The 27,274-nt window shown below is 44.8% G+C and overlaps 2 protein-coding genes across 10 annotated transcripts in view; one reads left to right on the plus strand and one right to left on the minus strand.

Annotated features, from left to right (window-relative positions):
- The first annotated feature begins 38 nt into the window (after window positions 1-38).
- mlh1 (mutL homolog 1, colon cancer, nonpolyposis type 2 (E. coli)) lies at window positions 39-8,588 on the plus strand. The gene is made up of 19 exons (XM_062519973.1): window positions 39-284; window positions 543-633; window positions 732-830; window positions 954-1,027; window positions 1,238-1,310; window positions 2,634-2,725; window positions 2,814-2,856; window positions 3,325-3,413; window positions 3,661-3,773; window positions 3,867-3,960; window positions 4,184-4,337; window positions 4,540-4,889; window positions 5,009-5,133; window positions 5,333-5,441; window positions 5,552-5,615; window positions 6,700-6,864; window positions 7,052-7,144; window positions 7,318-7,425; window positions 8,184-8,588. The coding sequence occupies exons 1-19, from the start codon at window positions 178-180 to the stop codon at window positions 8,358-8,360; spliced, it is 2,220 nt and encodes a 739-aa protein (XP_062375957.1). The 5' UTR covers window positions 39-177; the 3' UTR covers window positions 8,361-8,588.
- A 1,832-nt stretch (window positions 8,589-10,420) lies between these two features.
- Window positions 10,421-27,274, minus strand: part of lrrfip2 (leucine rich repeat (in FLII) interacting protein 2) — a 36,619-nt gene continuing 19,765 nt past the window's right edge. The window contains exons 5-28 of one of the 9 annotated variants that reach the window (XM_062520224.1): window positions 27,097-27,156; window positions 26,874-26,921; window positions 26,357-26,431; window positions 25,300-25,347; window positions 24,723-24,788; window positions 24,024-24,131; window positions 23,556-23,606; window positions 23,023-23,073; window positions 22,796-22,852; window positions 22,060-22,131; window positions 21,164-21,274; window positions 20,128-20,169; window positions 19,460-19,594; window positions 18,828-18,899; window positions 17,119-17,289; window positions 16,041-16,133; window positions 15,463-15,555; window positions 13,873-13,974; window positions 13,317-13,449; window positions 12,822-12,871; window positions 12,514-12,634; window positions 12,260-12,339; window positions 12,035-12,139; window positions 10,421-11,378 (exon numbers count right to left, since the gene is read on the minus strand). In XM_062520224.1, coding sequence (XP_062376208.1) covers window positions 11,268-11,378; window positions 12,035-12,139; window positions 12,260-12,339; window positions 12,514-12,634; window positions 12,822-12,871; window positions 13,317-13,449; window positions 13,873-13,974; window positions 15,463-15,555; window positions 16,041-16,133; window positions 17,119-17,289; window positions 18,828-18,899; window positions 19,460-19,594; window positions 20,128-20,169; window positions 21,164-21,274; window positions 22,060-22,131; window positions 22,796-22,852; window positions 23,023-23,073; window positions 23,556-23,606; window positions 24,024-24,131; window positions 24,723-24,788; window positions 25,300-25,347; window positions 26,357-26,431; window positions 26,874-26,921; window positions 27,097-27,156 — 2,055 coding nt within the window. In that variant the 3' untranslated portion in view covers window positions 10,421-11,267. The remainder of the gene's footprint in view (window positions 11,379-12,034; window positions 12,140-12,259; window positions 12,340-12,513; window positions 12,635-12,821; window positions 12,872-13,316; window positions 13,450-13,872; window positions 13,975-15,462; window positions 15,556-16,040; window positions 16,134-17,118; window positions 17,290-18,827; window positions 18,900-19,459; window positions 19,595-20,127; window positions 20,170-21,163; window positions 21,275-22,059; window positions 22,132-22,795; window positions 22,853-23,022; window positions 23,074-23,555; window positions 23,607-24,023; window positions 24,132-24,722; window positions 24,789-25,299; window positions 25,348-26,356; window positions 26,432-26,873; window positions 26,922-27,096; window positions 27,157-27,274) is intronic. The other 8 variants (XM_062520225.1, XM_062520226.1, XM_062520227.1 and 5 more) reach the window with 8 other exon arrangements.

Raw genomic sequence — 27,274 nt, forward strand, 5'->3', positions numbered from 1 at the left:
CAATGACAAATCAGGTGGGCGGGGTCTGTTAACGCGGGCAACCTCCTGCATGGTTTTCCGTAGGGAATGTATGCATGCACAGTTTATTTAGAAATCTTTTCAAATTAAGCTGTTAATTTAGCTATTTTGACACGTCCTTGGCGACCTAACAGCAAGATTTATATACACATCCTAGATATGGCAGGGGTTATCCGGAGGCTTGACGAAGTGGTTGTGAATCGTATTGCAGCTGGAGAAGTTATTCAAAGGCCTGCAAACGCGATTAAAGAAATGATTGAGAACTGGTAAGTTTGCTTTCGTGATTTTAGCAACAGGTGTTAGTCAGGTGTTCATATCATCGCTTGGTTGTCAGAGTAACCTTAGCATACTGACAGGTACATTAGCATACTGCTAACGAGTCAGAATAACTCAGACTTAGACGCGTGTTAGCAATCACGGAGTTCGTTTTGTCAGGGTGGTGTTCGCATTAGAATGTTAAATCAATTAATTTGTGTGCAGTTTCTCATTATATGAGTCTTATTCCCAAAATGTTTTTCATGAAGTTTGGATGCAAAGTCTACAAACATCCAGGTGACCGTAAAAGATGGAGGGCTGAAGTTGATCCAGATACAGGATAACGGCACGGGCATCCGAGTAAGATTGTTTTTTTTTTTCGATATTTCTCAGAAATGTGGGATCAATAACCTTTTGGGTGCCTCCAATTTCCTATTGATTTGTGTAATTATCTGTAGAAGGAGGACATGGACATTGTTTGCGAGCGCTTCACAACGAGCAAACTACAGACATTCGAGGATCTCTCTACCATAGCAACCTACGGTTTCAGAGGAGAGGTTTGTGAGTCTCTTATTAGGCATGTGATCGAGCTTTTAAGGTGAATAACGATGTCATACATGTGCAGCAGTTTTTATTTCACCTGGCATTTTGCTTGTCTAAATGTGTCTTTGGTTTTGCAGGCACTTGCCAGCATAAGTCATGTGGCACATGTCACAATAACAACCAAAACAGCAGATGCAAAATGTGCCTACAGGTAAGTTTCTGCTCACACAGACACCGTTGGGAGTAGGTGGAGAACACAGTGTACTTGTACTTTATATGATATGGGCCTATGCAAATAAAATAGACAATAGCAATAAAAGGAGCGTACAGGCCAGATAAGTAAAAAAGTAAAATATGATGTTAGATGTTTACAGATTTCACTTGCATCATAGGGTAATTAATCTCATGTTGTGGTTTGCAGAGCCAGCTATAGTGATGGGAAGCCGAAAGCCCCACCAAAACCGTGTGCTGGCAACCAGGGCACTCAGATCTCTGTGAGTCACTCTTTATACTCTCTGTCAGAGTTCAGTATCACCAAACAACTTTAATCAGCAGCATCATTTTCATTCAACACAGATTAGTGGTCCTGATGCGAAGTCACCCCACAACTTAGCAATGGAGGCTGGCAGTGTGACAATGCTGTAGTGATGACAGATCAGGAATGCGAATATTAAAATTAGCGATTGATAGGCATGCCTGTTTCACTTTTAGATTTTCGCATGTAGAATAGAATAGAATAGAATAGAATATATACTTTTTTGATCCCGTGAGGGAAATTCAGTTCTCTGCATTTAACCCAATTTAACCGAATTAGTGAACACACAGCACACAGTGAACACACAGTGAGGTGAATCACACAACCCAGAGCAGTGAGCTTTCTGCCCAACCAGCGGCGCTCGGGGAGCAGTGAGGGGTTAGGTGCCTTGCTCAAGGGCACTTCAGCCGTGGTGGACTGGTCGGGGATCGAACCGGCAACCCTCCGGTTACAAGCCCGATGCGCTAACCAGTACACCACGGCTGCCCCAAACAATTGTCAAATGTCACAACAATTCTGAAATTGTCCCCTGGAGGAAAGCAGTGTTGATTTAGCCCTGGTGGATTTGACCACTGCTTTGTTAAGGCACCAAATATGGTCATACATCTGTGTCCTGCGCACGTAGGTCAAGCAAGCGTGCTGGATAACAGTAACTGGTCATCAGATTAACATATGTCATTTGGATTTATGCTGGAGAGCTCATCGATGTTTCCTTTTATTGTCACCGAAGTAACATCTGGTACTGAAGTGGAATTGCTTCTGTGTCATACTAGATTAAGTTACAGGTTAAGAACATGGTGCTATAAGTGTTCAGCAAGGACATTATGATTTGTACTAGGCTACTGCAGTCAGCAGCCGTCAAATTTCCAGGGTCGTGCCCGAATATGAAAAGTTGAGAATGACGTCTACTCTTGTTATGTACATATTCAACAACCCGCGATTTATTGTCTGCGACATTCCACGGCTCCACAATTTTCACCCTAACAAAATGACTGTTAACTCAACAAACATGTTTTGTGTATATTCTATAATGCTACTAAAGTTTCACTTGTATCTGCACATTAAGTTCGTACAGTGTGCAGGCGCTAACATTATAGCCCAGGTGCGCATTTAGCACAACAGAAATTGGAGTATGCATTGTGTTTGAGGAAAAAATGACGCACGTCTTCGACATGCGCAAATGTGACTGAGTAGTATGCCTTTTCCTTAACCCTGAGTGGTAATGAAAAGCGAGGGAAAGAGAAGAGATTTCTGCATCTTCTAAGGAATGTTCTTCCTACAGGTGGAGGACCTCTTCTATAATATTACCACCAGGAGGAAAGCTCTGAAGAACCCTAGTGAGGAGTACTCCAGGATTGTGGAGGTGGTTAGCAGGTGTGTTCGTGTTAGTGTGTGCATGAAAATAATGTGTCAAAAGACCTAGGTGTATGTTATTGTCAACACAACTTGCATCATTTCACAGGTATGCCATCCACAATTCTGGGAAGAGTTTCACTGTTAAAAAGGTATGATCCCCGCTTCACTGTTTTTTTTTTTAGTATCTATTTTCCATTAGGTTCAGTTTGCCTATGCCCTACAGTATAAAGCAACACTAAAGAGTTTTTCGTACCTTAACATAATGTTTCCAAAATCATTTCAGCGGTTCATCAATTCGTAACAGGGTGAACGGCACTTCTGCATTCACTTTGCGGCCCTCTATCGGCTATAACCGCACTATGTAACTTTACCAGATCAGGTAGCGTACCTGTGGTTTGATGAAATGAGATCTAAGAAACCACAAATTTGACTTACTTTGATGTCGCAATACATCATACTGTCACAAAATGCAACATGCTCTACCTTGTCTGTGGACATCGTTATTTGGTGGATAAACAAATAGCATGCGTGCAACAGAGGAAAAGTGCTTTAGTGTTACTTTAATGCGTCATAATGTCCATCACCCATATCATGCTCTCTTCTCACTGGGTTGACAGCAAGGTGAGCTGGTAGCTGATGTCAAGACTCTACCCAATGCCACCATACTGGACAATATTCGGGTGATATTTGGCGCGAATGTGAGTAGGTAGGTACAAAGATACTCTATCTATATTTTCTGTTTTACTTCAACCAGGACATGTCACTTCTATTCTAGTAATTAGACCAGACTACATACATACAGTCAATTGAACGATTTGTGAGGATTGATTTAATGTATTTGTTCATTTATAGAGCCCAAGAGGGAGGGGATTAGTTGTTGTACCTCGAGCACGTCCCTGTTGAAAGCAAATTTCTTTACAGATGGGAAAAAAAAGTCTGTATTTTATCCACAGGGAGCTGATAGAGATTGGTTGTGAGGATCAGAAGTTGGCTTTTAAGTTGAATGGCTACATCTCCAATGCCAACTACTCAGTGAAGAAGTGCATTCTCATCCTCTTCATCAATCGTACGTTTTCACCTCACACTCTACTGTTGCCTTCCTGAGTGACCTGTTTCACAATAAACAGCTGTGTTAAATGATTGACTGTGTGGTTTTAAGATCGCTTGGTGGAGTCCAGTGCCCTGAAGAAGGCCATTGAGACAGTTTATACTGCTTACCTCCCAAAGAATACCCACCCTTTTCTTTATCTCAGGTATTTATTGGCCAAACACATACACTCTTTCTCTCTTTCTCTCTCACACACACACACATACACACACACACACACACACACACACACACACACACACACACACATACACACACACACACACATATTTGTTTTGCAAGAGTGCTGCTGGTGATTTGGTGATTTGTTGTGTTGTTACTTGTCATATAGACAAACGAGTTGAGTTTGATTCCTCTCCCTCTCCTAGCTTAGAGATCGCCCCCCACAACATTGACGTGAACGTCCACCCCACCAAACACGAGGTGCACTTCCTGCATGAAGACTGCATCATAGAGAGCGTCCAGAAGCACGTTGAGAGTAAACTACTCGGCTCTAATACCTCTCGCACCTACTTTACACAGGTACACCCCTTTCTCCACACTCAGCGAGCTGACTGAAGCGTATCATGTGGAAAAATATGCACTCCTTTTGTAGAATAATGTTATTGTGAAACTACGTTATGTATTTTATTGTTAAACATGAAGGGGTAAGAGAGAGTGGTTGGATGTTTGGTGCTTGACAGTCAGTGGTTTTTGACTGCTCCTGTCCTTCCGATCTCCACAGACGCTGCTTCCTGGTCTGCCCGCCTCCACCAGCGACCTCAAGCCACCTGGCTCATCCTCCGAGGCCAGTGAGCGGGTTTACGCCCACCAGCTGGTCCGCACCGACTCCAAGGCCCAGAAGTTGGATGCCTTCCTGCAGCCTGTTGCCAAGCTTCCTCCTATCGCCTCATCCTCCTCGTCCTCATCTTCGATGATGTTGTCATCTGCTGCTGGGCTGAGCAGTGGCCCCTCGGCCTCGTGTGCCTCATCAGAGCTGCGGGATGACGAGATGCTGGATGCTCTGGAGGAGCTGGACCCGAAAGAGAGCATGGAGACCAGCACCACTGATGCTGATGCTGATGCTGCACCCAGGTCAGTGCAGTGTTTGGGTATCGACCTGACTTGACTTGATTTAAAAAGCCTAATTTGGATTGTTAACATGTGATTGTTAACATATGGATGGCACAGTGATATGGATCTGTGCCCTTCAGGAAAAGGCCTCGAGTGAACCCAGGAGAGGAGGAGCTTACAGCAGGTGCCACCCCCAAGAGACGTGTCATCAAGCTGGCAAGTGTGAGAGAGCTCCGAGAGGAGATTACAGAGAAGAATCACAAAGGTAACACACACACACACACACACACACACACACACACACACACACACACACACACACACAGGGCGGGGAGCTTTAAAAGGTTACAGATCATTCTTGGAGACATGTCAGCGTTTAAAGCACATAACATATTTCTCTAGTAATAGAATAGCTGTTTTATCCTACCTTAGGCTTGATGCGGTCTGTCTGTGTACCATTCTAGGTCTTCAGGAGATGCTGCAAAACCTCACCTTTGTGGGCTGTGCCAATCCCCGGTGGAGTGTGGTCCAGCATCACACTAAACTCTACCTACTCAATACCACCAAGCTGAGGTGAAACGAAACACCAAATCAAACCTTTCTGACCATTGCTGAACTGTAACCATTTCAGCTATCTTAACCTTTTATTAATGTGGTCTGTCTTGAATTTTCTTCTGTTGCAGCCAAGAGCTTTTCTATCAGATCATGATCTATGACTTTGGCAACTTTGGAGTTTTGAGATTATCGGTAAGTGTTAATTTCCTATTAGTCCAATTATTCAGGGATGGAGACGGCGCACGACTCTCGCTTTTTTTGGCGTCATGTACCGAACACAGAAAGTTGCTATGTCAGTAATCACCTATAGAGGGCCACTCCGAGCATGGCAGAAATGCCGGTCCGCATGTTATGAGGTTATGTGCCATTATACAGTATGAAGACAAACAAATTCTTAAGGATGCCTTTAAGGGATAATGAGACTGGGAGATAGGCTTCGCCCGGCAGCTCAGGCTGGAAACCTGCACATGTATCTCCTCTGTTCCTGGCCAGAACCTTTGGCTCCAATCACAAACTAGCTTATCCAAAAGACCCACCGGTTCGTTGGTCTGATTAGTTGAAGGACTATCCAAGTGTACGGAGTCATTTGAACAATGCCCATTGATCACGCCTCTTGTGCAGTAGAAATAAAGCGCAGCCTCCCCATACTAATGTTCAATCTTGAAAGACTGAGCTTAGTATGGTGATAGCCAGACTAACTGGGAGAGGGAAGAGTAGGATTATAGCTTTTACTAACTTCACTACTGGAACATCTCTCTTGCTGTTGACTCTTTGGATTTGCCTGAGGAAGATCCCACTTGAGGATCGAAACGTTGCCTTTATGTATTAAAATAAAACGTTTTTTGGAGCTTATACTCAGTGTGCGGCCCAATCAACCACATCGACTCTTTGGATCAGAACAATAGCAGAAAGATGACTTTAAAGATGGATCTTCACCAGTTCATAACTTTGTCTAGAATTAGCTTGGCGCCTATGCTATCTCCAAAAGTAAACTTTAGCCCTAATTATGTTCAAGAAGTCAGATTGGTTAGGGTCAGGACAGGGACATCTCCTTGCTCAATTGCTCTTTAGGTTTACAGCAGGATATGTCAGGTATAAAGCTGAATTCAATACCTATGGAGATTAAAAGAGAGCAGGAGAACACTATTAATAAAATGATTTAAGCGTATCATTAGTTTGAGCTCAAGAATGTTTTTACTAATAGCCAGAAGTCCTTTCTTTTTCGGACATAGTTGTGAGTTGAATCCTTTGTGGTCATTCCCAATGCTGTTTCCAGAGCCCTGCTCCTCTTTATGAGCTGGCCATGCTGGCCCTCAACTCACAGGAGAGCGGTTGGTCAGAGGAAGACGGGCCCAAGGAGGGCCTGGCCGAGTTCATCGTGGACTTTCTGCGGAAGAAGGCCGATATGCTGGAGGATTACTTCTCCCTGGAGATAGATCAGGTGAGGCGTCAGCACACAGACACACTGCTCCCAGCTGTAATTACATTGTTATCAGAGACAGGATTATAAATGACAGAAATGACATAAATGACATAAATGAGTAAACACTAGTGATGTGATATTCAGGAAGTGTGTGTGTGTGTGTGTGTGTGTGTGTGTGTGTGTGTGTGTGTGTATGTATACACAGGAGGGAAACCTCATTGGACTGCCTTTGCTGCTGGATAACTATGTCCCTGCAATGGAGGGCCTGCCCATGCTGATCCTGCGCTTAGCAACAGAGGTAAGATAAAACCAACAAAATCCACACAGATGCGTTTATGTATTATAGAACATTATAACTATACTGTATCTACAATACATACATGAGCTGCTTGTAATGTTCTGCAAACATATGACTGCAGTTGTGAAGGTATGGAGTTCCAGTGCGGTTACTGTGTAATGCTGTGTGCACAGGTGAACTGGGACGATGAGAAGGAATGCTTCCGTGACTTCAGCCGCGAGTGCGGTCAGTTTTACTCCATCAGGAGTGAGTACATACTGGACACTGAGACGGAGTCACAGGTGAGTTTCAAACAAAGCAGGAAAGGTTGCACTCTTTTCTGGGCTAGTTTACTGTAAAAAGATGCACAGTGACTGAGCTTTAGGTTGTAACAGAAGTGAAAGCAGTGGAGAAATGTCTTGAGAAGCTAAGAATGTTATCAAGCCTCATGGCACTTGGAGTTGCGACAGCCTGCTATGATCTGTGGTTGGCTTCACATGCCATTCCTTGATTGCTGCATAATTTCTAAGCTTACCTAGCACGTATGCACTTCTTGCCTCTTCTGACTTCTTGCGCAATATGTTTATGTGCTACTTAAAAAAAAAATATATTGAATATTATCATTATTCTTTATTATTATGTTTTTAATGTCTATTCACTAAATGCTTTTTATGTATTGCCGTTGTGCATGAAATGCACTCTATGAATATTTTGTGAACCCAGACAAACGTTCTGGCGCATTTGAATTGGTTCTGCAGGTGACCTTCCCATTCATGTCAAAAGAATCTGAATGACCAAAAATCCAGTATTCAAACACAACCGCTTATCTGAGGGTGGAGTGAGCAATATATGATGAGGCATAATAGTTACCTGTTCTGACTAATGACTTCACTGATGGCATCAGTGTTAAATTACACAGATGTAAAAGCGCACCATAGCGACCAGTGCATTGTTTTTGTTTTTGTGATGTCACATTGTGACTCACCCTGACGGAGCTCGGTGACTGACACCTGGTGTTGAGACGGTGGCATGACGGACTGGCATGACTCTCCTCCCACAGGATGAAGAAGTGGGTGCGTCTGAGGGCGCCACACCCTCGTGGCGCTGGCAGGTGGAGCACCTGCTGTTCAAAGGCTTCAGGACGCTCTTCAGTCCTCCCACACAATACAGCGAGGACGGCAGTGTGCTGCAGATCGCCAACCTGCCCGACCTCTACAAGGTGTTTGAGAGGTGCTGAGCTCCTACCCTGTACCCGGACGTATACTGTAGGCTGCGGTGTAATGTATCTATATTAGATAGAGCACTAAAATCTGTATTGGCGGCCCACTCGATTGGTGGCCCACTCTAAATACAGAAAAGACTTCTCTTGAATCCTGGACATTGTGGAATGTTATTTTAGATTGAATGGTGCTAAAAATATGTATATATTCTATATTTTCTAAATAAAACCTAAGCCATTTGTTCACATTTGATGATTTATTTTATAGTTAACTTTTGAGAACATGAATATATTTATGATGACTAATGTGAATGTGATATACTAGTCTCGTAAACCTATATTTAGCAGCAAAAAGGACATAGACAACATATCAAATGTTGAAAATGAAATTTTTGACCATATCATGGAAAGCATGTTTATTTTGAATTTGATACCAGCAACATGTTTTTCAAAAAAGTTGTGATGGGGGCATTTTTTACCACTGTGCTGCTTCACCTCTTCATTTAACAACATTCTGTGAATGTTTAGGAACTGAGTAGACCAGTTGATGAAGAGTTTTGAGAATAAAATATACCATTCCTGCTTGACATAGTTTCAGATACTCAAAAGTTGTTGATGTTTTTCATCCCATAATGCATTTAAATTGACGGGTCTGGACTGCAGTCCATTTTAAACAAGCTCAGACTCAGATTAGACGGTGGTATTTCTTATTCATGTCTAGAATACAATTTTGGGTGTTGCACACTAAAGTTTACCCTTGCATTCCTAAACTAGTAGGCCTATCAAACTAGATCTATTTCTGAGTAGGACTATCAAACTGTGTTCATGGACAATGGTTATCAGAAGTTTTCCTGAGCCCATACAATGATTTTCTTTACAGAAACAGGTATGGTTTTGCAGTGCCAGAAAGACTATGGCCATCCAATATTGTTCTTCAGCTCCATCCTTTTTGTTTTTCAAAGATTTCCCTGGATTCCCTTAATATTTTAATGGTATTATGTATTGTAGATGAACTCCCAAATACTTCACAATTTCATTTAAGAAGCACTAAAATTACATTGTTTAATTTGTCTACTCCGAATGATGAATACCTCCGCATCTTTACTTCCAATACTTTTTCATACCCAATCATGTTGCCAGTTACCCTAATTAGTTATGAAACATTCCTCCTTTTGTTTTCATCATTACATAATTACTCGCATTTTGTTGCCCTGTCCCAACTTTTTTCAAAAAACTGTTGTTGATATCAAATTCAAAATGAACATATTTTCCATGATAGTCAAATGTGTCTTTTTTAACATTTGATATGTTATCGGTTATTTTTGCAGCTAAATATGACTTTACAAAATAGTTTCACAAATTATTTACAGTTTTTATTTGTGTTTTACACGACGTCCCAACTTTTTCTGATTTGGGGTTGTACATAATGCCTTCATTTCTTGAAATCTGTTGAATGTGCACAGTCATTTGTGGAAGCCCACTGGGTTAGAGCAATTTCATTAGAGAACCACCGTACCATCGAAAGGGGAAAATTGGGTTAAAAGGACTAATGGCACCAATATTGAAATTGTTGCATTTTTTCAGTGAGTTAAGACCCAGATTAAAGCCTACAGGACCTCCAATTATATAATTCAGCCACTGTGGCTTCAGTAATCCAGGGCACTATGCACCTTTTACATGAGGTGTAATGGCTCCCCTGGTAAAGTCTCGGAAAACCTGTATGATGTTAAATGCCATCTGTGAAAATAGAGTATGATAGGAGTATCACAATTGTGTCAAACACCTAGTCTGGCGATCACCATACTAAGGTCAATCTTTTAAGATTGAACATTAGTCTGGGGAGTCTGCGCTTTATTTCTACTGCACAAGATAGTCCTTCAACCAATCAGACCAACGATCCGGTCCATCTTTTGGACAAGCTTTTGTGATTGGACCTAAAGGTTGTGGACAGGAAGCAGGGGAGATGGATTTGCAGGTTTCGCGCCTGAGTCAGGCAGGGTTCACCCAGCATATCAAACGCCCTTGCCTGTTATGACAAATACACGTTTCCAATAAGTCCAACTCAAACAAATCCAACGTACAAGCTTTCTCATTTACACATTTATTTCCAAGAAATATTTTAAATATTTTGTTTTTTTGTTTTTTGAAAAAAAAAAAAAGAAAAGAAATAAAAATAAAAGATCCTCGTTGAAAATGCAGCAGACAATTAGTTTCAAATGTTTTCACAGGAAAACCAGAACTACACCCCTCTTGTAAATACACCTTTTGTACCGGTTACAATAATCATAATTCTTATTTTTCCCCTGTGTAGTGTTACAACACATGCCCTCGGTTTGCAGGGTAAAAAGGCACTTGGCTGTGTAAGGGGCTTTAGGACAGGTTTATGAGCAGTGTGTGTGTGTGTGTGTGTGTGTGTGTGTGTAGATGTTTCCACAGTTTCAAAGCGTTGTTATACTCACTCATGCAACACAAAAAAAAAGACCAAAAAAGATGCAGCACCCAACCAGAGTTTGAATAACATCATGTACAAAGCTTTGGAAAAAGGAAAACAAAATGAAGAAACTGAAAATTCCTCAGGTTTAGAGGAGAAAAAAAAACAAAACAAAAAAAATCAATCACTTCTCAAACAACGGTCTGAAGCTCCGTTCCCCTCGGAGACAACCACAGTGGAGGCTGGCGTCCCTCCTGACAGTGCGATCAGGCTTAGCGGGGACTGTTTTTGGTTTTCCTACATGTCTAACAGTCTGTAGAGGGTTGTTGGGTGGGACACTCTGTTCTATGAACTGTTTTGGGGTGTGAACAGGAGAGACCATTGACTGGTCTTTAGGGTAGTCTTCAGGGCAGTGGGGGTTGATGGTTGGTTGGCGTAGTGTGTGTGTGTGTATGTGCACACGTGTGTGTGTGTGTGTGTGTGGCAGCTCTCCCTCACTGCTGAGACAGCAGGGCATTGCGATTGGCCTTCATCTTCTCCAGCCGTTTCACCAGGTGGTTGTTCGTCATCTCCATCTCTTCGATCTTATCCAGCGCTGTGCGCAGCTAGCACCCCAAAGAGAAACACAAACTCCATTACGTCAGAGAATGTCAACATGAAGCAGATTACACAGTGGATGTCTCTACTTAAACTAGGTATTTTAGGACTTTTGTTTCACAAATAAATATTTTCAACATTAACAACCAGTCCTTTTTATATGGAGCTGGCGCAAGCACTTCGGTCATAGTGACGGCTCCGGTTTCACCCTTTGTTAATGGAATGGAATCTATTTGTACAATGACATGTAAAGTATGACATGTTTAGGACAAGGCTTTCAGTTTGTGCTGATTGTAGGTTACACACTGTGGTGGGGAATGTCACTTTACTGGTGCTTTTCTGGAGACAGACTGGGTGTGGAGTTCCATTGTGTGATGTCATTGTGCCTGCCTGCCTGCGCGGGTGTGAGTTAGGGCGGGTTCATAGTCTACGCAAGCAACGCGGACACAGTTGACAATGCAAGACTCGCACACGATTCAGAGTGCCTTCTCATAGGCACAAGCCATGCGTACAATGTGGTCCCATTGGAAATGTATGAAATAATGGCGCTAAATTGGACGGCTCATTTTGCTCCGCAAGTACGCGACGAATCCTCTCTGCATGGTTGGGTGTGGCTTGCGTAGACTACGAGTCGGACCTGAAGAGTGCGTCTTCAGCTGCCCACCTCTCTCTGGAGTTTCCTCTTCTCGGCCTTCAGCTCGTCCTCAACCTTCTCCGAGTTGTCCGCTGCTGACTTGTACCTCGACACCTGTCCTTCAAGTCTACTGATCTGTAATGGGAAGGCAGGCAAACATGGCGGACCGTGTTAAGAGCCGTGTGTCTGACAAATGGGAGCAGCCACAGGCACATGGGCAGTGGGGTGGGAGAGGAAGAGGGTTTCATCACTTACATTCTGTTCCATTGTGCCCATTTCCTGTTCTGCTTTCGACAGCTTGAACTTAAATTCGCTGATCTGTCTGTTGGCATCTCCTGCACACACACACACACACACACACACACACACACAATTAAGATTCAACACGGAAACTGGGAATAGGACAAGTGTGGATTAATTAATGTGAACTAGGAAAGCGAGCTGTTAAAACCTTCATGTGGGTATGTGAGTGAGAAAATGTGTGTGTGTGTGTGTGTGAAGAGACCTACTCTGAAACTCTATAAAGTGCAGGTCAGTGCCATTCTCCATCCTCTCTCCATCCGTGAACACACTTTCCATCTTCGAGTGCTTCTGTTTCTCCTCTTCCAGCGCCATCTTCAATTTACGAATCTGAGAGGGACAGAAAAAAAGAGACTTACTGAGAATCATGATACATGAATCTGGACATCCATGGTCATGGTTATTAGTTCCGATATCTTGAGGTAAACTGGTCTCTTTTGAAGTCTAGTCATTTGAAGTCATTTGATTGCACGGTGGACATCTCTGGCAGACAAATGGGCAGACATGAGGATCTCACCTGTGCTAAGAGTTCATCCTTTTCGTCCGCCAGCTTCCGTAACCTGACATCTGGGGAGGAGGATCACACACACAAGACAGTCAGACTGTGGGCATCTAAGTAGTTACATACATGCTCTATCTACAGTCACAGGCACAGCTGCACCTTTAGTAGATACAGTCACAAACACAAGGGGTGTCTCTCTTTCATCTTTTATACATCCTCCATTCCTTCCTCGGTCCTCGTCCTCACTGATCTACATAAAGAATGATGGGGCGGCAACAATGGGATAGTCTATCTAGTGTTAGTTATAGATCAGTGGGAACGAGCTTGGAGGATCGAGGATCGAGGAGAGAAGAACAGAGGAGGAATAGAGGGAAGCAAGAGAAACTAAAGGAGGTCTATTCAAATGAATGACAAAAATGTTCAAATTAAAAGCTGTTAACTGCTAAAAATAATTAAGACTCTGTGTGTGTGTGTGTGTGTGTGTGTGTGTGTGTTTAACACCGCTCTTACCAAGGGGCCCCTCTCCAGCGGACTCCAGCACCTGCGCTGATTCCTGCGTCACCACGGTAATGCCCGAGTTGGGCAGCTCGTGGTCGACATCGCCGTTGGGCGTGCCCTCTGGGATGATGACCAGCCCGTGTTTCTGTGCGGGTCACAAGCGACAGGAGAGACAACGATGAGATGCACAGCAGACACCATTAACGTACAACCTCTCTCTATTACTCACTCGGCCCTACTGTATTATTCATTATAATCATTTCCAGCAGCACGGAAATACCATTACAATATGACTTATAGGACAGCAATATGCTGGAAAGGAAGAAAGGTGCTATTTAAATATTGTGGTGGCTAATATAGATAGATAGATAGATAGTTAGATACTTTATTGATCCACAAGGGGAAATTCAAGATAAATCAATATATCAAAGGAAAAGAACAATACTGAATACAGAACAGGCAAACAGTCTCTGGTGTCCCTCATGGCTTGCCGTAAGTAGCTGTGTGAGGGTGTCCTAAGCTAGAGGAGGACTGGGCAGGCGTGGCGCGGCGCTGCTGAATGACCTACCTCTCCTGATTTGGACTTCCCCTTGAGGTCAGCCAGCTCATCTCTGAGCTCGTCCCTCTCAGTCCTAATGCAATCAAAGTACTCTTTCTGTCTCTCTAAGGCCTGTCCACACACGGCACACACGCAAAAGAGACGAGAGAGAGATGGACACAGAGAGGGAAAAACAGCAAAGGAGAAGTTGGAAGGACAGAAGTACACAAGATCACGTATATATGCACGCACACACGCACGCTCCCATCCACCAGTACACACACACACACACACGCACACGCACACGCACACGCACACCCTTGCATATCAAGTCAAAGAGGGAAAATCATGCTCTGACAGGCAACATGCTGGTGTTGAAGAAAAAGAGAGCAATGACGAGCATAGGCAGGTGGACAAATTTCCACATCGCACCTACAACAGACCCCCAGTTCCACCTTTCTGAAGGGGAGGACACATGCTGTCTGACAAATCAATACTCCCCAAAACAGTGTTCCTAGATGTGTGGTTTACCTAATCTTTCATGCTCTTGACCATACATTTCCCATAACAATTAATATGCCTCAATTAAACAATTAATGTGCCAAAGCAGGACCACATTAACAAACTGGATCAATTCATTGACAAATCACCAACTAAAATAAATAAATAAAGTCCAGTGACTGTGGTTCACTAGTTGAGTTATATGTTGACTACTTGGCAGTGTTTCCATTTAAAAAAAAAATGCATAACTACAAAACAACTTCAAACTGAATATATAATATACTGTTATATACATCAATATTAATGTTATATAAAAATAACTTTTTTTCATAAGTCTGAACAGTGTTTATAATGCTATTACCATTTCATTCTTCTGATAAAAATGAAATGTTGTGAAAATGGTCAGTTGCTTTACAGCGTACACCAGTAGGGTGCAGCAGTGTGTCAAAAATGCAGTCTCCACACCTCATGAGCTGACTAACTCTTCCTGGTCCTTTATAGACCACAACATATCCAACTTGATCTGGGGCGTTACACCAAGCTTAGTTCCAAACCAACGAGATTAAAAAGGTGTTTTTCAGTCTGAACATAAATCATTTAGATTTGTGTTCATTTAGATCACTTTTTTTTTTTTTTTAGATCAATTACTTTTTCAAAGGAGTGTAAATAGTTAATTTAATTAACTGTTCACAAGTGATAAGAGGGCATGCGTGTTATCAAATTACATTGACATTCATAACCATGAGATGGGATGCCTCCAACTGCAAGCTAACGTCTATGAAATCTCTCAGGCCGTCACAGGAGCCAATAGACTGTCGTTATACACCTGTTTATTAATTCAATTCACGTGGCTAAAAAAAAGTCATACTTCACATTTATTAAAAGACTATGCCACATATTTACAATTACATTCCTAAAAATAAAACAAAGAAAAACACTCAGAAAAACACTCTTCCAATCAGCGACATACAGTAAAGCCTAAAGGCCATGTTACGAAGGGACGGCTTTAAAAAGCCTTCCGTGGCTCAAAGGCTGGAACACTGACAACCAGGACGGGCAGTGTTTAACGACAGTCTGTGGGTCTCCGTGGCTCTACAGGTTAGCTCTACGACCTCCTACCCCAATCTTTTTGTCCTTCCAGTTAATGGTCTCCTGCAGATCAAACACCTCGCGGGTGAGCGTATCTAACTTTTGCTGAATTTGCTGGTTGTCCTGCAGCGGCCAGGATGGCGAGATGGACAGAGGAGAGGGCGCAGGGCAGCGCCACCCGAGAGGATGGACAGATAGAGAAAAGACAATGAAGGAGTGATGAATGGCAGGAAAAAAGTACAGAGGGCCTGATGCTGAAATGAGACTGATCGATCAGAGACAGGAGAGAGAGAGAGAGAGAGAGAGAGAGAGACATGAGGTGCCAGATGGACAGAGAAAGAGAAAGAGAAGAGGAAAATACAGATAAAGGGAGTGTGTGTCTGTGTCTGTGTGTGTGTGTGTGTGTGTATGTGTGTGTGTGTGTGTGTGTGTGTGTGTGTGTGTGTGTGTGTGTGTGTTGTTGACAGAAGCTGTGTTCATCTCTGGAGAACAGCTTCTCATGTGCACTTTGTGAGCTTTTCCTTTAGTGGGTTTGCTGGGAGGGAGGTGAGAAGGGTTTGAGAATGTGTGTTTGTGTGTGTGTGTGTGTGTGTGTGCGCGTGTCTCACCTCTATGAGTTCGTCTCTCTGGCGAATGCCCTCCTTCAGCTCCTCCTGCTTGTGCTGTAGCACCGTCACGCTGTGCTTCTGTCTCTCTAACTCCTGGGAGAGGAACGGACAGAGACAGACATAGACACAGAGAGAGAGAGAGAAAGAGAGAGAGCAAGAGAGAGAGCGAAAGAGAGAAAGAGAAAGGATTGAGAGGGAAAGGAAGAGAGAGAGAGACATTACAAAGACATAACACGACTTTCCAGAGAAGTTATTGCTTTTCTTGAAGTCCTCCATGAAATGCGCAATATTGTCAATCCTCTGCACAATCCCCATCTTCTCTCTGACTGCCACTTTCCACCGAGCTTCAGCATAATATGAGAAATGGGTCAAGTCCTGTGGGGTGGACTCCATTAGGCCTCAAAATCAAAAGCATCTCATCATGTGCAGTCCGTGTTTTTAACGGGGCTACCAATAACAATGCGCTTTTCTTTGGCGCCTCTCGGGAAAAATCCCCAAGGTTTGCAAGCTTTTCCAGTGCTGTGGAAAGGCACTGAACTCATCTGCTCTTACACAGAGAGTGGGGACTACATGTGTTCCTTTCAATATGAAACACCTGGAAGTGTACGTCAGAGAGAGGGAGGGAGAGAGAGACAGAGGGAGAGGGGGGATGGAGAGAGAGAGAGAGAGAGAGAGAGAGAGAGAGAGAGAAAGAGAGAGAGAGAGAGAGAGAGAAAGAGAGTGAAATGGATCTCATTAAAGTTAGGGGCTGAGAGGGGAACCTAAGTGACAGGGCGCTCTCTGGGATTCAAAGGCTGCAGAAGAGTTTAGGGGATGACTGACAAGTTAACTAGCGTTATTAAATACAAACGCCTGACCTTGAAATGCAACCCAGCTGTCACCTTCTGACCTCCCTCCCATGTTTAAACAAGTTGCTGGAGCAACTTTTCTTTACAAAAGTGTGCATGCAGAAGAGAGTGTTACCTGTACTGTATGTCTGGATATATATGTCTGGACCCTGATTTGTGTCGCGATATGGATTAGTACCACAGCGCCTAAATGAATATGGAGGTGTACGTGAGTGCAACCATGTGGGTACCTTGGACTTGTCGTCCATCTCTCGTCTCATTTCTGACGTCTGCTCCTCCATCTCCTCTATGACGTCCTTCAGCGTGTCCACCTGGTAGATCAGGTTGGCTTTGTCGTTGTCCAGCTGAGCGTTGGACACCATAGCTTTCTTATACTTCTCTTCCACCTCTGCTAGAGACTCCTACCAGGGACCAAGCACACACACACACACACACCAATCATCCACAGTGAGGTGGGGATATTCAGAGCCTATACTTGACTAAGATGCTCTGCTCATCCAAGCTTCTCCAAGTTTAATTTGGTCAAACAATGACAAATGCTGTCTCAGTGATGGGAACTGTTAAAAGGACACAACATCACAATGGGGTACTTGAAATAGATAGCCATTTTGGGCGCATCAAGACCACACTTATGAAATCACTTTTTTTGTTTAACTTTTTGCCCCTTCACTGCTTGGCTAAAAAGGTTCTCATCATAGCCTAGGGTGGTGACGTAGTGGTTAACGAGCAGGACTAGAATTGCCCCAAAAAAGTTGTGGGTTCAATTCCCGGCTTCCACCGTTGTGCCCTTGAGCAAGGAACTTAACTCCAGGTTGCTCCAGGGACACTGGCCCTTGTTATATGCAACATATATAAATGTATAAATATGTAAATCACTTTGGATAAAAGTGTCTGCTAAATGAATAACTATAATGTAAATGTCTTTATCTGGTCTCATTCTGGAATTGCTTGTCCTGCATCATTTGATTATGCTTGCTGCAGTGTTCCATTTTGAATTCATTGCTCATGACATATACATGTAGTATGCATACTAGTACTAGTAGTCTACTTCTACTACTTCTACAACTACACATTCTATTGCTACAGGTGATAGATAGTACTTCTACTACTACCGTTAGTAAAACTACTGCTATAAAGATGTGCATATAATAGAAAAGTGTTCATTTCATTTCTAAAAGAGAGAGGAAACAGGATAGGCTAGAAAAGCCATGTACCCACTAAATGTTTGTCCATCTCAAATGCAGCTCAATATAAACGCAGTTTATGGGTCATGCATCCAAACCCAATCCAATTGATGCAGTGCATTCAGTACTAATGAGTAAAAATCGGAATTAGAACATGGCTTAAGTATCTTGAGATGGACACACTCCTGAAGGAAAACAACTCATTCACCATTTCCTAAGAGTGTTGCTTATATCTTCTTTAAAGTATCATCATTTATTTTTCTGTACAGATGCCAGAGGGCTGTCAACTAGACCCAGGTAAAAGCCATGCCAACAGTAAGGTGAGTTAGTCAAGACGTCCCACTCCCACCCGTTCCCCTCTCCCGGCTCCCGTGGAGCGGCCTCTCCCGTCCCAGGGAGGCTGACAGGGGGCAGAGGGGAAAGTTCAGAGGTCAGTGTAGAAAACAGGAAGTGAAGTTTCCTCCAGCTGAGGTCTACAGTTGTGGCCAGACCTGCACACCAGCTGATAATACTTACCTGTGTACAGGCCCATGGTGAACCCACTCAAAGATACACATGAGCGCACGCACACACACACACCTTTTCATGAGAGGCTCTACATGCAGCCTTACTGTGATTTTGAACATCATGCAAAAACAGAAGAGGAGGAGGAGGAGGGTGACCCAATTCTAAGGGTTAGAGGGGAGAGTGAGGAAAGGTCAAAGGTCACACAAGAGAAGGAAGAGAAGGCATGCAGTGCACTCAGGCCCCTCTACCTTCAGCTCCTTAAGCCCCTGCATGTAGCGCCCCTCTACATCCTGAATCTGGTCCTTTAAATCATACAGATCCTGTGGAGCAAACGGGAGGAATGGGATGAGTGAACCAGGAGAGGAGGAGAAGGAGGGATGGAGAGGGATGGAGGGAGGGAGAGAGGGATGAATTGAGAGGGAGAGTCAGAGAGAGGGAGGGAGGGAGAATCGAGCACTGATGTGGACTGTGGATAGGAGTCGGGATGTCATCGCCACACAACACTGGCACTTGCTGGCAAACGGAGACAGAGGGTTTACACTTTACATCTTCCCAGCATTCGCACACAGTGAATGTGCACATGTACATTTCTACACAGGCATTCACAGAGACAGCTAGAGCGTCACGGACACATTTAGACACAGGCGTTCACACAGACAGCGACTGACTCACACAGTATGTGCATCTCCACAAACAGCCATGAAGACAAAACACGAGACGAGAACATCTTTATCCCAGGCATTCAAAGACACCGACAGACACAGCAGTTAGTTAGCAGCTCTGTGAAACGGTGTGCTTCCGCTGGCGACCACAGACAGAGAACAAAAAGCTGTGGGTCGCAGGGACGTGTTCCCGTGTCGGCGAAAAAGGCATCGCTCACCCGCAGCTCGCTGAGAGAAGTGTCAGGGTCGATGACGACGCTGCCTGCGTCTCCGCTGCCACGCCTGGACGAGGTGCCGCCCAGCGATGCCAGGGCAGCCGCAGACAGGCCGGGGGTGGTGCAGCGCGACGACGGCTGCAGCAGGAGAGAGAGAGAGAGAGAGAGAGAGGGAGAGAGAGAGAGAGAGAAATAATAAATGCTTTGCCAGAGCATACTTAGATTACATGAATAGAGTTTTTAGGCTTACACAGTTTCTACAACATTGAGGTGGACTGTGTTGGACAGATCTTCCATTAAGTTAGGGCCATGTTTTCTAGAATTACACAGTAATGGCAATTGAATTAGGGGGTTGGGTCTGACACTGTGTGTCTCTGTGGCCTGCGTGTGCCTTAAAGAGAACTTCTGCAGAGACTAGATAAAATGTAACCACAACAATGGAGCAATGTTTCGCTATGGTGCTTTATCTCTCTAATTTTTGTGGTCAGCTGCAGAATTTGCATACTGTATGCTTGCACAATGACGATAACAGACAGGAACAACGGACAAAGCCACTGCTCGTCACTAGAATGAACATCTCCCACAACAGATGCATAAAAGACCAGGTTGGTCTCAAACTCATGGCCATTTCATGAAGCCCCCCCGTGTTTGGTGCAATCTCCCATACTCACCCGGCTGTACTCTGAGTACTGCTTGTCGCATTTTTCATCCAGCTGGAAGAAATGGAGAAAAAAAAAGAAAAATTAGCAAATCAGCCTGTGCGGTCTCTGACCCGGAGGGGTTCGGATCGGTCACCTGAGTCAGCGGACTGTTGAGGGAAGAACAGGACGTGGACCACTGCATGTTCACAGATCACTCAGCGCACAACTTCACACACAAAAAAAACATCTCTCTTTTTTTCCTCCAACAGGCAAACTAAAAGCCACCTTTCTCAAAAACAAAACCTGTGGTTCGTGCCCCGGCAACCGTCACCAAAACAAACCAATTCTAAATAGCAACACAAGGAAGCCAATGGTGAGCCACGGCCCCTTTTTTTCCCCAAGACAAAAAAAAAATCATAATAACACGGGAAACCTTGACCAACATGCATGCGCTGCAAACTGAGTAGGAGACGTGCCAAAACACACACGCAAAACTCTGTGAAATCCCACAGGGAATCTTTAACCAAAACACAGGATTAGTCATCAGATGGGAACCACACAAAATACGGGTTGTGTTAGACAGGCCATTGTGATCAAAAAGATGGTATTCAGCATTTTCACTATCGGGTTAAACCTCTTCAGCTATTTTCAGCTCCCAACACTCTACAACAGTGACCATGTGGTGTGAGAGAGAAGCCAGCAGAGGGGAGGGGATAGCCTGTATCTGAATGTGAGTGTGTGTGTGTGTGTGTGTGTGTGGTAGGCCTGCGTAGCATATGGAGCTGTGCTATGCATGTGCTGGTGTATGCACGTGTGAGTCAGACCAGAACGTGCCTCAGTCTGACTTTCTCCAACATCTAACAACAGGGTGCCTAGATAAGGGGTGCCCAGATTGTCCAATGTGGTGGGCATATACAGTACAGTGAGACTGTGTGTGTGTGTGTGTGTGTGTGTGTGTGTTGTCTTGTCTGGCTCAGTCAGTGTGGGAGTAAATAATGGCCTTATGTGAGGACTGAGAAGAGACATGCATCCACTCCACTCCATTCCATTCCAGAGAGAGACTTACGTCCAGATCAGGAATACTCAGATCATCCAGGTCAGACACGATACTGCCACGACGGTTAGAACGGCTGAAATAGTCAGCAGCCGTCTCACTAATGTCAGAGAAGTCGGAACACTACGCTCAGGATGAAGTGATGAACAGAGAGAAAGGAAGGAAAACGAGAGAGAGAGAGAGAGAGGGGTAAAATTGCAAGAGACAAGATAAAGAGAGTGGGGGGGGGGGGGGATATGAGAGAGGCAAATTAAACATACACATAAAGCCACCAACAGTAACAGAAGATATGGATAGAGACACAGGAAAACAGCAAAGATGCTCAAAAAGGATTTTGAGAGGGAAAATAGAATGAGGAAAACTAAAAGAAAACAACAGAGGACCAAGGCCATGACAATAGTTGTTATAGTGGTACTTGTCATGTACAACTGTTCCATTGTAAGGAACATGAGATGAATTTTTGAAGAACTGAACTAACATCATACAAGCCATTGGAAGAATCATGACAACCACCGTAACAATGACTAGATCTTTTCAGGGTCAACAAAACTTATGACCTAAGTCCATAAATACCATTTTGAATACTGGTATTATAAAGGTCACTCTGAATGGCGTGTGGCTCATGGAAAAATCCCATTTTGTCCGTTGGCCACAGCTGCCCAACCCCCCCTCCTCATTGACCTCCAGTTCAGCCTTCTCAGAACTCAACAGGCAGCACTTCACCTCGAATGGCTACTCTGGTCTCTTATCAATCCCTCATGCCTGCTCCTGGTCACCCTGGGCCCTAACCTGCCGTACAGGCTCTGGACTCGCCCCCCCTCCCCAGTTAATTCCTGCTGCTGACTGGAGGTCCTGAGGGGAAGGCTGGGCCGCTCTGGCCTGGGGAGGGACGGCCCTGATTGGCTCACCGTGCTGTCCCTGCGTCTGCGGCTGTAGCACTCCTGGGACACGGTGCTGCCGGAGTCACTGCCGGAGGAGGACTGGCGGAGTCGGAGGGAGCGTCAGTCATTATTCTGCATTTTGAAACGGTCAACGTTCACTGGCTCACAACCAGCCTGCATGCACACACTCTGTTGATCAGCTACCATTCAAACTCACTACTAAACACACTAAAGACAACTTCACTCATGCAGAAGTTTAAGAGTCCCTTCTCACTCAACAAACACACATCAAAACACCACTTGCACTATGGGTAAACTGTACCTACCATGACATTTCAAAATACAAAACTGATGTGGAGCTGCATGCCTTTTAGCAAGGTTGCATTTAGCAAGGTTGCATCCAGCGTTACCTGCTTTGCTCCCTGCTGGGTCGCATTAGGACTCTAAATGTTTGCTCGGTCATAAATTCCATTTTACTGTACCTCTCTATTGATTGTTAATGGGATGTGCAAAATCCTACAGTATTTCCAATCGATTGCCCGGACTCACTCAGAGGTTGAAATAGATTTTGCCGCTATTAGCAGCGCTGGTAGGGGTGTTAAATCAACCATGCACTTTATCCACAATTCAAGGCCCATTCAGCATTTATCCCAAGTGGTGGCTAAGCTGCCGGGATAAATGGCGGGGGTTAGTGAAGTGGGCGAGAGCGAGGCGGAGAGGAGAGGAGTGCAGCTGGACAGGCCGGAGAGTGCCGGGTGCTCACCACGGGGCTGCTGCGAGTGGAGCTGGCCCCCGAGGAGTACCAGCTGTATTCAGACGGCTGTGTGTGTGTGGAGGGGTGAGGAGTGGGTAGGTGGGGGGGTGGGGTGGGTGGGAGGAATAGAAACAGCACTGACATGAGCGCCACAAAGTCTCATATAGACAGAATGAGCTAAACCAACTGGAGGATGACCTCATAATTGGGTCACTATGGACACGGAGAACACTTACAGCTTTGCTGGAACTGTAGGAACCATAGAGACCGTCGTCATAGATAGAGGCCTGAGGGGGTAAAAGGGAGGAGGAAGGATGTGTGTGTGGGGGGGTCATGGCTACAGGCAGAAGTAGAACAAGAAGACCAACTGGGGCCTCCTTCAGTGAGAAGCCTCTTTGGCTGCACGCATGCATTACAAAGCCAACTATTCTGAATGAAGTGGAATGCCTAGATTTCCTTACGAGTGGGCAGCAGCTTCTGACAAGCCGAAATCCCTTCCTGCTGAGTGCGTTCGCCATACGCACTATTATCACATTACCATAATATAAACACACACATTACTATTTGTCTAGGACCACTGAACCTCCAGAAGAACAAACCCTCCAGTTGAACTTTACGGGCTGTAGGAGGGCTGCGTCAGCTACATTCTGTGGCCTAAGGAACACTCATCTGTGGGGTGCAACAGAGCAGCTTTGTGCCCTGGGCAGAGACCGTAGTGTGTACACTGGAGAGGGTGGTGTGGCTGCATGCACACTTCATGCAGACTAACCAGGCTGTAACTCCGGGTCAGACCAGTTGTGCTGGGGGTGGTGGACGAAGCCTGTGGTGGGAATCGGAGAGGGGGAGTGGAGTGCGTTAGGCAGGTAGACCAATGTGTGGAATCTTGTGGCCGAGCGATCAAAAGATCATCTTAACGACAGGCTACAAAACCCTTGCTACGTATGATGATCCCCCCCCCCCCCCCTCAAGGTTTTGGTATAAATTGTTCAGACGTCAATACTGAAATGCTGACTACCACACGTGAAGAAGGCATGTACACAATGAAATGCTTGTGAACACGTCATAACAAAGTAAATCACACAAAACAGTCAGTCGAGAGCTATCTAGCCACACTCAGGACACTGTGGGTGAAGCCTCGGTGGCATCGTTTCCCCTCTGGGAACTCTAGCTGTGTGCACACTGACTGGAACGGAATGGCAGAGATGAAAAGGGGAGAGGGAGAGGGAGAGGGACAGACCCGAGGCTGGTAGGTGGAAGAGGTTGTAGTGGAGGTGAAAGTAGGGGGAGCGGGTTTGGTGCTCTTGGCTAGGCTGGTGTAGTTCCTTTGGTCGTGGTACAGTCCAGTCTAGAGGGAAATGGCAAATGACACATCAACAGAGCGCAAAGTACGGAGAGGGAGAGAGAGAGAGAAGAAGGGAGAGATGGAGAGAGGGAGAGAGAGAAAGGGAGGGAGGGAGAGAGAGAGAGAGAGATTTTCAACTGCGCACAGCTTAGCATGTACGCATAATGGGTTAATATGTCCCTTTGCTAATGAAAATAACGCGTTTTACCACAACAGAAACGATTATGACTAAAACATTGGTCGGGTTTTGTTTGTGAAGCAAGAATAGAATTTCTTCAGCTCAGTTCTTAGCCAGAAAACGCCTTAGATCTGCTAAAGGAACACATAAATAGAAACAGTGGTTGCATCTGTTGTTTTTGCAAGCATTTGTTTGTGAGGCACCCTTGCGGGCAGCATCCTGAAGTATTAAACGAATCCAGGCTTAAATAACTGATAACAGATCTACACCTTCTAAAACTACTTTATTGCATTGGTCCATTGGTAGGGCTGAGCAAAAAAAAATGGTTTAAATCGAAAATCGATTGTTTTTATGAAAACATATTTTCTATTGGTACTGCAGATTTGTGATCATGCAAATTCTTGAAGTACACTGACCAGCAAATCCTTTTTAGAGCCACTGGAGGTCTTCTTCAAGTTGTGCAAGTCGTTGTACACAGAGCTCTGACAGGGAAGGTGGCAAAGGGATGAGTTTCACTACATGTCTGCCAAACTACATTCACATGACACATGACACATCTTTCAACATGCATCTCAGTCTGACAACAAATCTGGCAAGCACCTGAGGCAGGAGTGTATTTGTCTAAAAAAAGCTGCCTAGTTTAATGTTTAAGCACACCTTTGATCTCCACTGCAGTGAAGTCAAATCTCTTCAACGACATGCATGGCACACCAAAAAGCAAACAGCACATCAAAACCTAAAGCAGACTATAAACCGACATCTATCTCAAATTTGTCTGGCAGCTCCTGAATCCCTCCCCCGGACTCCTCGCAGATTTGGACAGCCCTGTCTCTTCACAAGCCATCAAGCATGCCCTATATCCTGAGGTCGGACTGACTGACTGGCTGCGCTGGGTGAGAATCTCAGACACATCACTGCTGTGTGAGTGCGGCGGGGTGTAAAGCCAAGTGCGCTGGCTTGGGAACAGCCGGCCGAGGCCGACGCGGTACGTACAGTGGAGCGGGAGCTCTTCAGAGCCGAGCTGCTGGAGAGGGCGTCAGACTGCAGACAGAACAGCAATTATACATGAGAGGGGAACGAGCGAGCACACGCGCACACACACACACGCGTGTACGCGCACACAACATAATTACAAACCGCAGTATCCCCACAGAATGAAAACTCCATGCGTAGTACTTGGGGCATAAAAGACACATGCGGTATGTATGTGGTACCAAAAACAAACCCCCAAACCAGACCAAGTGAAGGTTATTAATGGTTATTGCTTTTTGGAAGATGACGTTATGCTCAACCACTGAAACGGAGCAATATCATGACATGAGCGAGTGACTTAGACAGGTCATCAATTTGGATACTAGTTGCCAGATTTGGGGGTGGGTGGTGGGAGTGCACTACATATCTGGGCAGCGTGTTCTCTCTGAATGCTTCGCCTGTACAGTTGCTGAGAGAGAACATAAGTCAGGCTCTTTAGTCAGCTGTTTACATGGTGGGAGCCGCTGAGGCAGGGGTGTGTGCGGCGTTCCTGGAGGGGTCATGTGCATGCTACACTTGAGACTGCCGTGACCCCGTTCCGAATGATTAATCTGTCGTTTATTTGCCAGAGAAACCCCTTCAAGGCTTCCATTAGTGACTGCGATAAGCTGTGGGGGCCTGAGCAGACAGTTGAAATCACACAGTAAACTTCTCCCATGTGCTGCCTCAAGCACAAGGACATCTGCTTCTATTATTCCACCAACAACCAAAGACGCAGACGCTGTTAGATACGAATCAACCAGGGCTTCTAGTATTAGGCTACAACATGAGGTAAAAAATCCAACAACGTGCAATTAGGTGGACTACTGTAATTAAAACGATTATGGAAGTGATGCACCTCTCTGGTTATGCTGGCACATTTGGCCCATGCTTAAATGTTTATTGTCAAAATGGTTTTACATATAAAACTTGACAACCGTAAAATATTACAGAAAGTCAACTAAAAATAACAACAACAACAACAACAACAATAAAATCCAAACATAGACACACAGCAAAGCACGCCCCAGTAACCCACCGCATCCCTCCTGCGAGAGGTACTAGATCGACTCCGCTGGGAGCTCCCCAAGTCTCGTAGCGAGGATGAAGTCGACTTCAAAAGCAGAAACATATCAGGTTTACAGGGAGTCATCCCATTTGTCCATTTGTCTCATCATCTAATGTTACTGCCAACAATAGCTGTAATGATTGCAATACAAACTACAGTTCTAAGTATCACTCTAATTAATGGCAGCAGCTGCCAGACCACATAGTACTATAATAACTATGAAGAACAATTTCATTGAGATCACTTTCAGAGTGCCTTGTGAGCCACAGAAACATTAATGAACATTCAGAATATTCTCAAGAGACTTTCCTTATCATGGATCAGTGCTGATGATCATACAGTCATAGTTACAGTCTTTGTAGTTATCGTTGGCAGTGTAGACAAACCTTAAGAGTGTGTGTTCTTTATAAATATATATATTGCAGAGCATATCACAACAAGCCTCACACACAAAACCCCCTGGGCACCCAAACAACATGGTACACACCCTGTAGCTGGCACTGCTACGGACCGACATTGTATCGTCATCTCGACCCTGACAAGCAGAGACACAGGGCATAAACCAACAGGAAGATGGCAAAGGATAAAGGATAAAGTGAGGAGAGATCAATAGGGATAAGAGCTGAGATATAAGACAGCGGAAGCGAAGGCTGGAGAGCTAGACAGGGAGATAGAGACATGGGTGGTGTGAGGGGGGTGGAGATACAAACCCGCCGAGTACTCGTGGTGGACCGAGACGAGGAGGACGTTCGGGCCTTCTCAGCGTCAGCCTGGATGGACAGAATGTGTGGGGTAGAAGGGAGAGAGAGAGAGAGAGAGAGAGAAATGAAGGAGCAGAGGCACAAATAAGGGATGGAGACGAAAGAAAACAAGGAGAAGAAGAAGCCC

The sequence above is a fragment of the Sardina pilchardus genome, chromosome 18 (assembly GCF_963854185.1).
Source record: "Sardina pilchardus chromosome 18, fSarPil1.1, whole genome shotgun sequence".
NCBI classification, from domain to species: Eukaryota; Metazoa; Chordata; class Actinopteri; order Clupeiformes; family Clupeidae; genus Sardina; species Sardina pilchardus.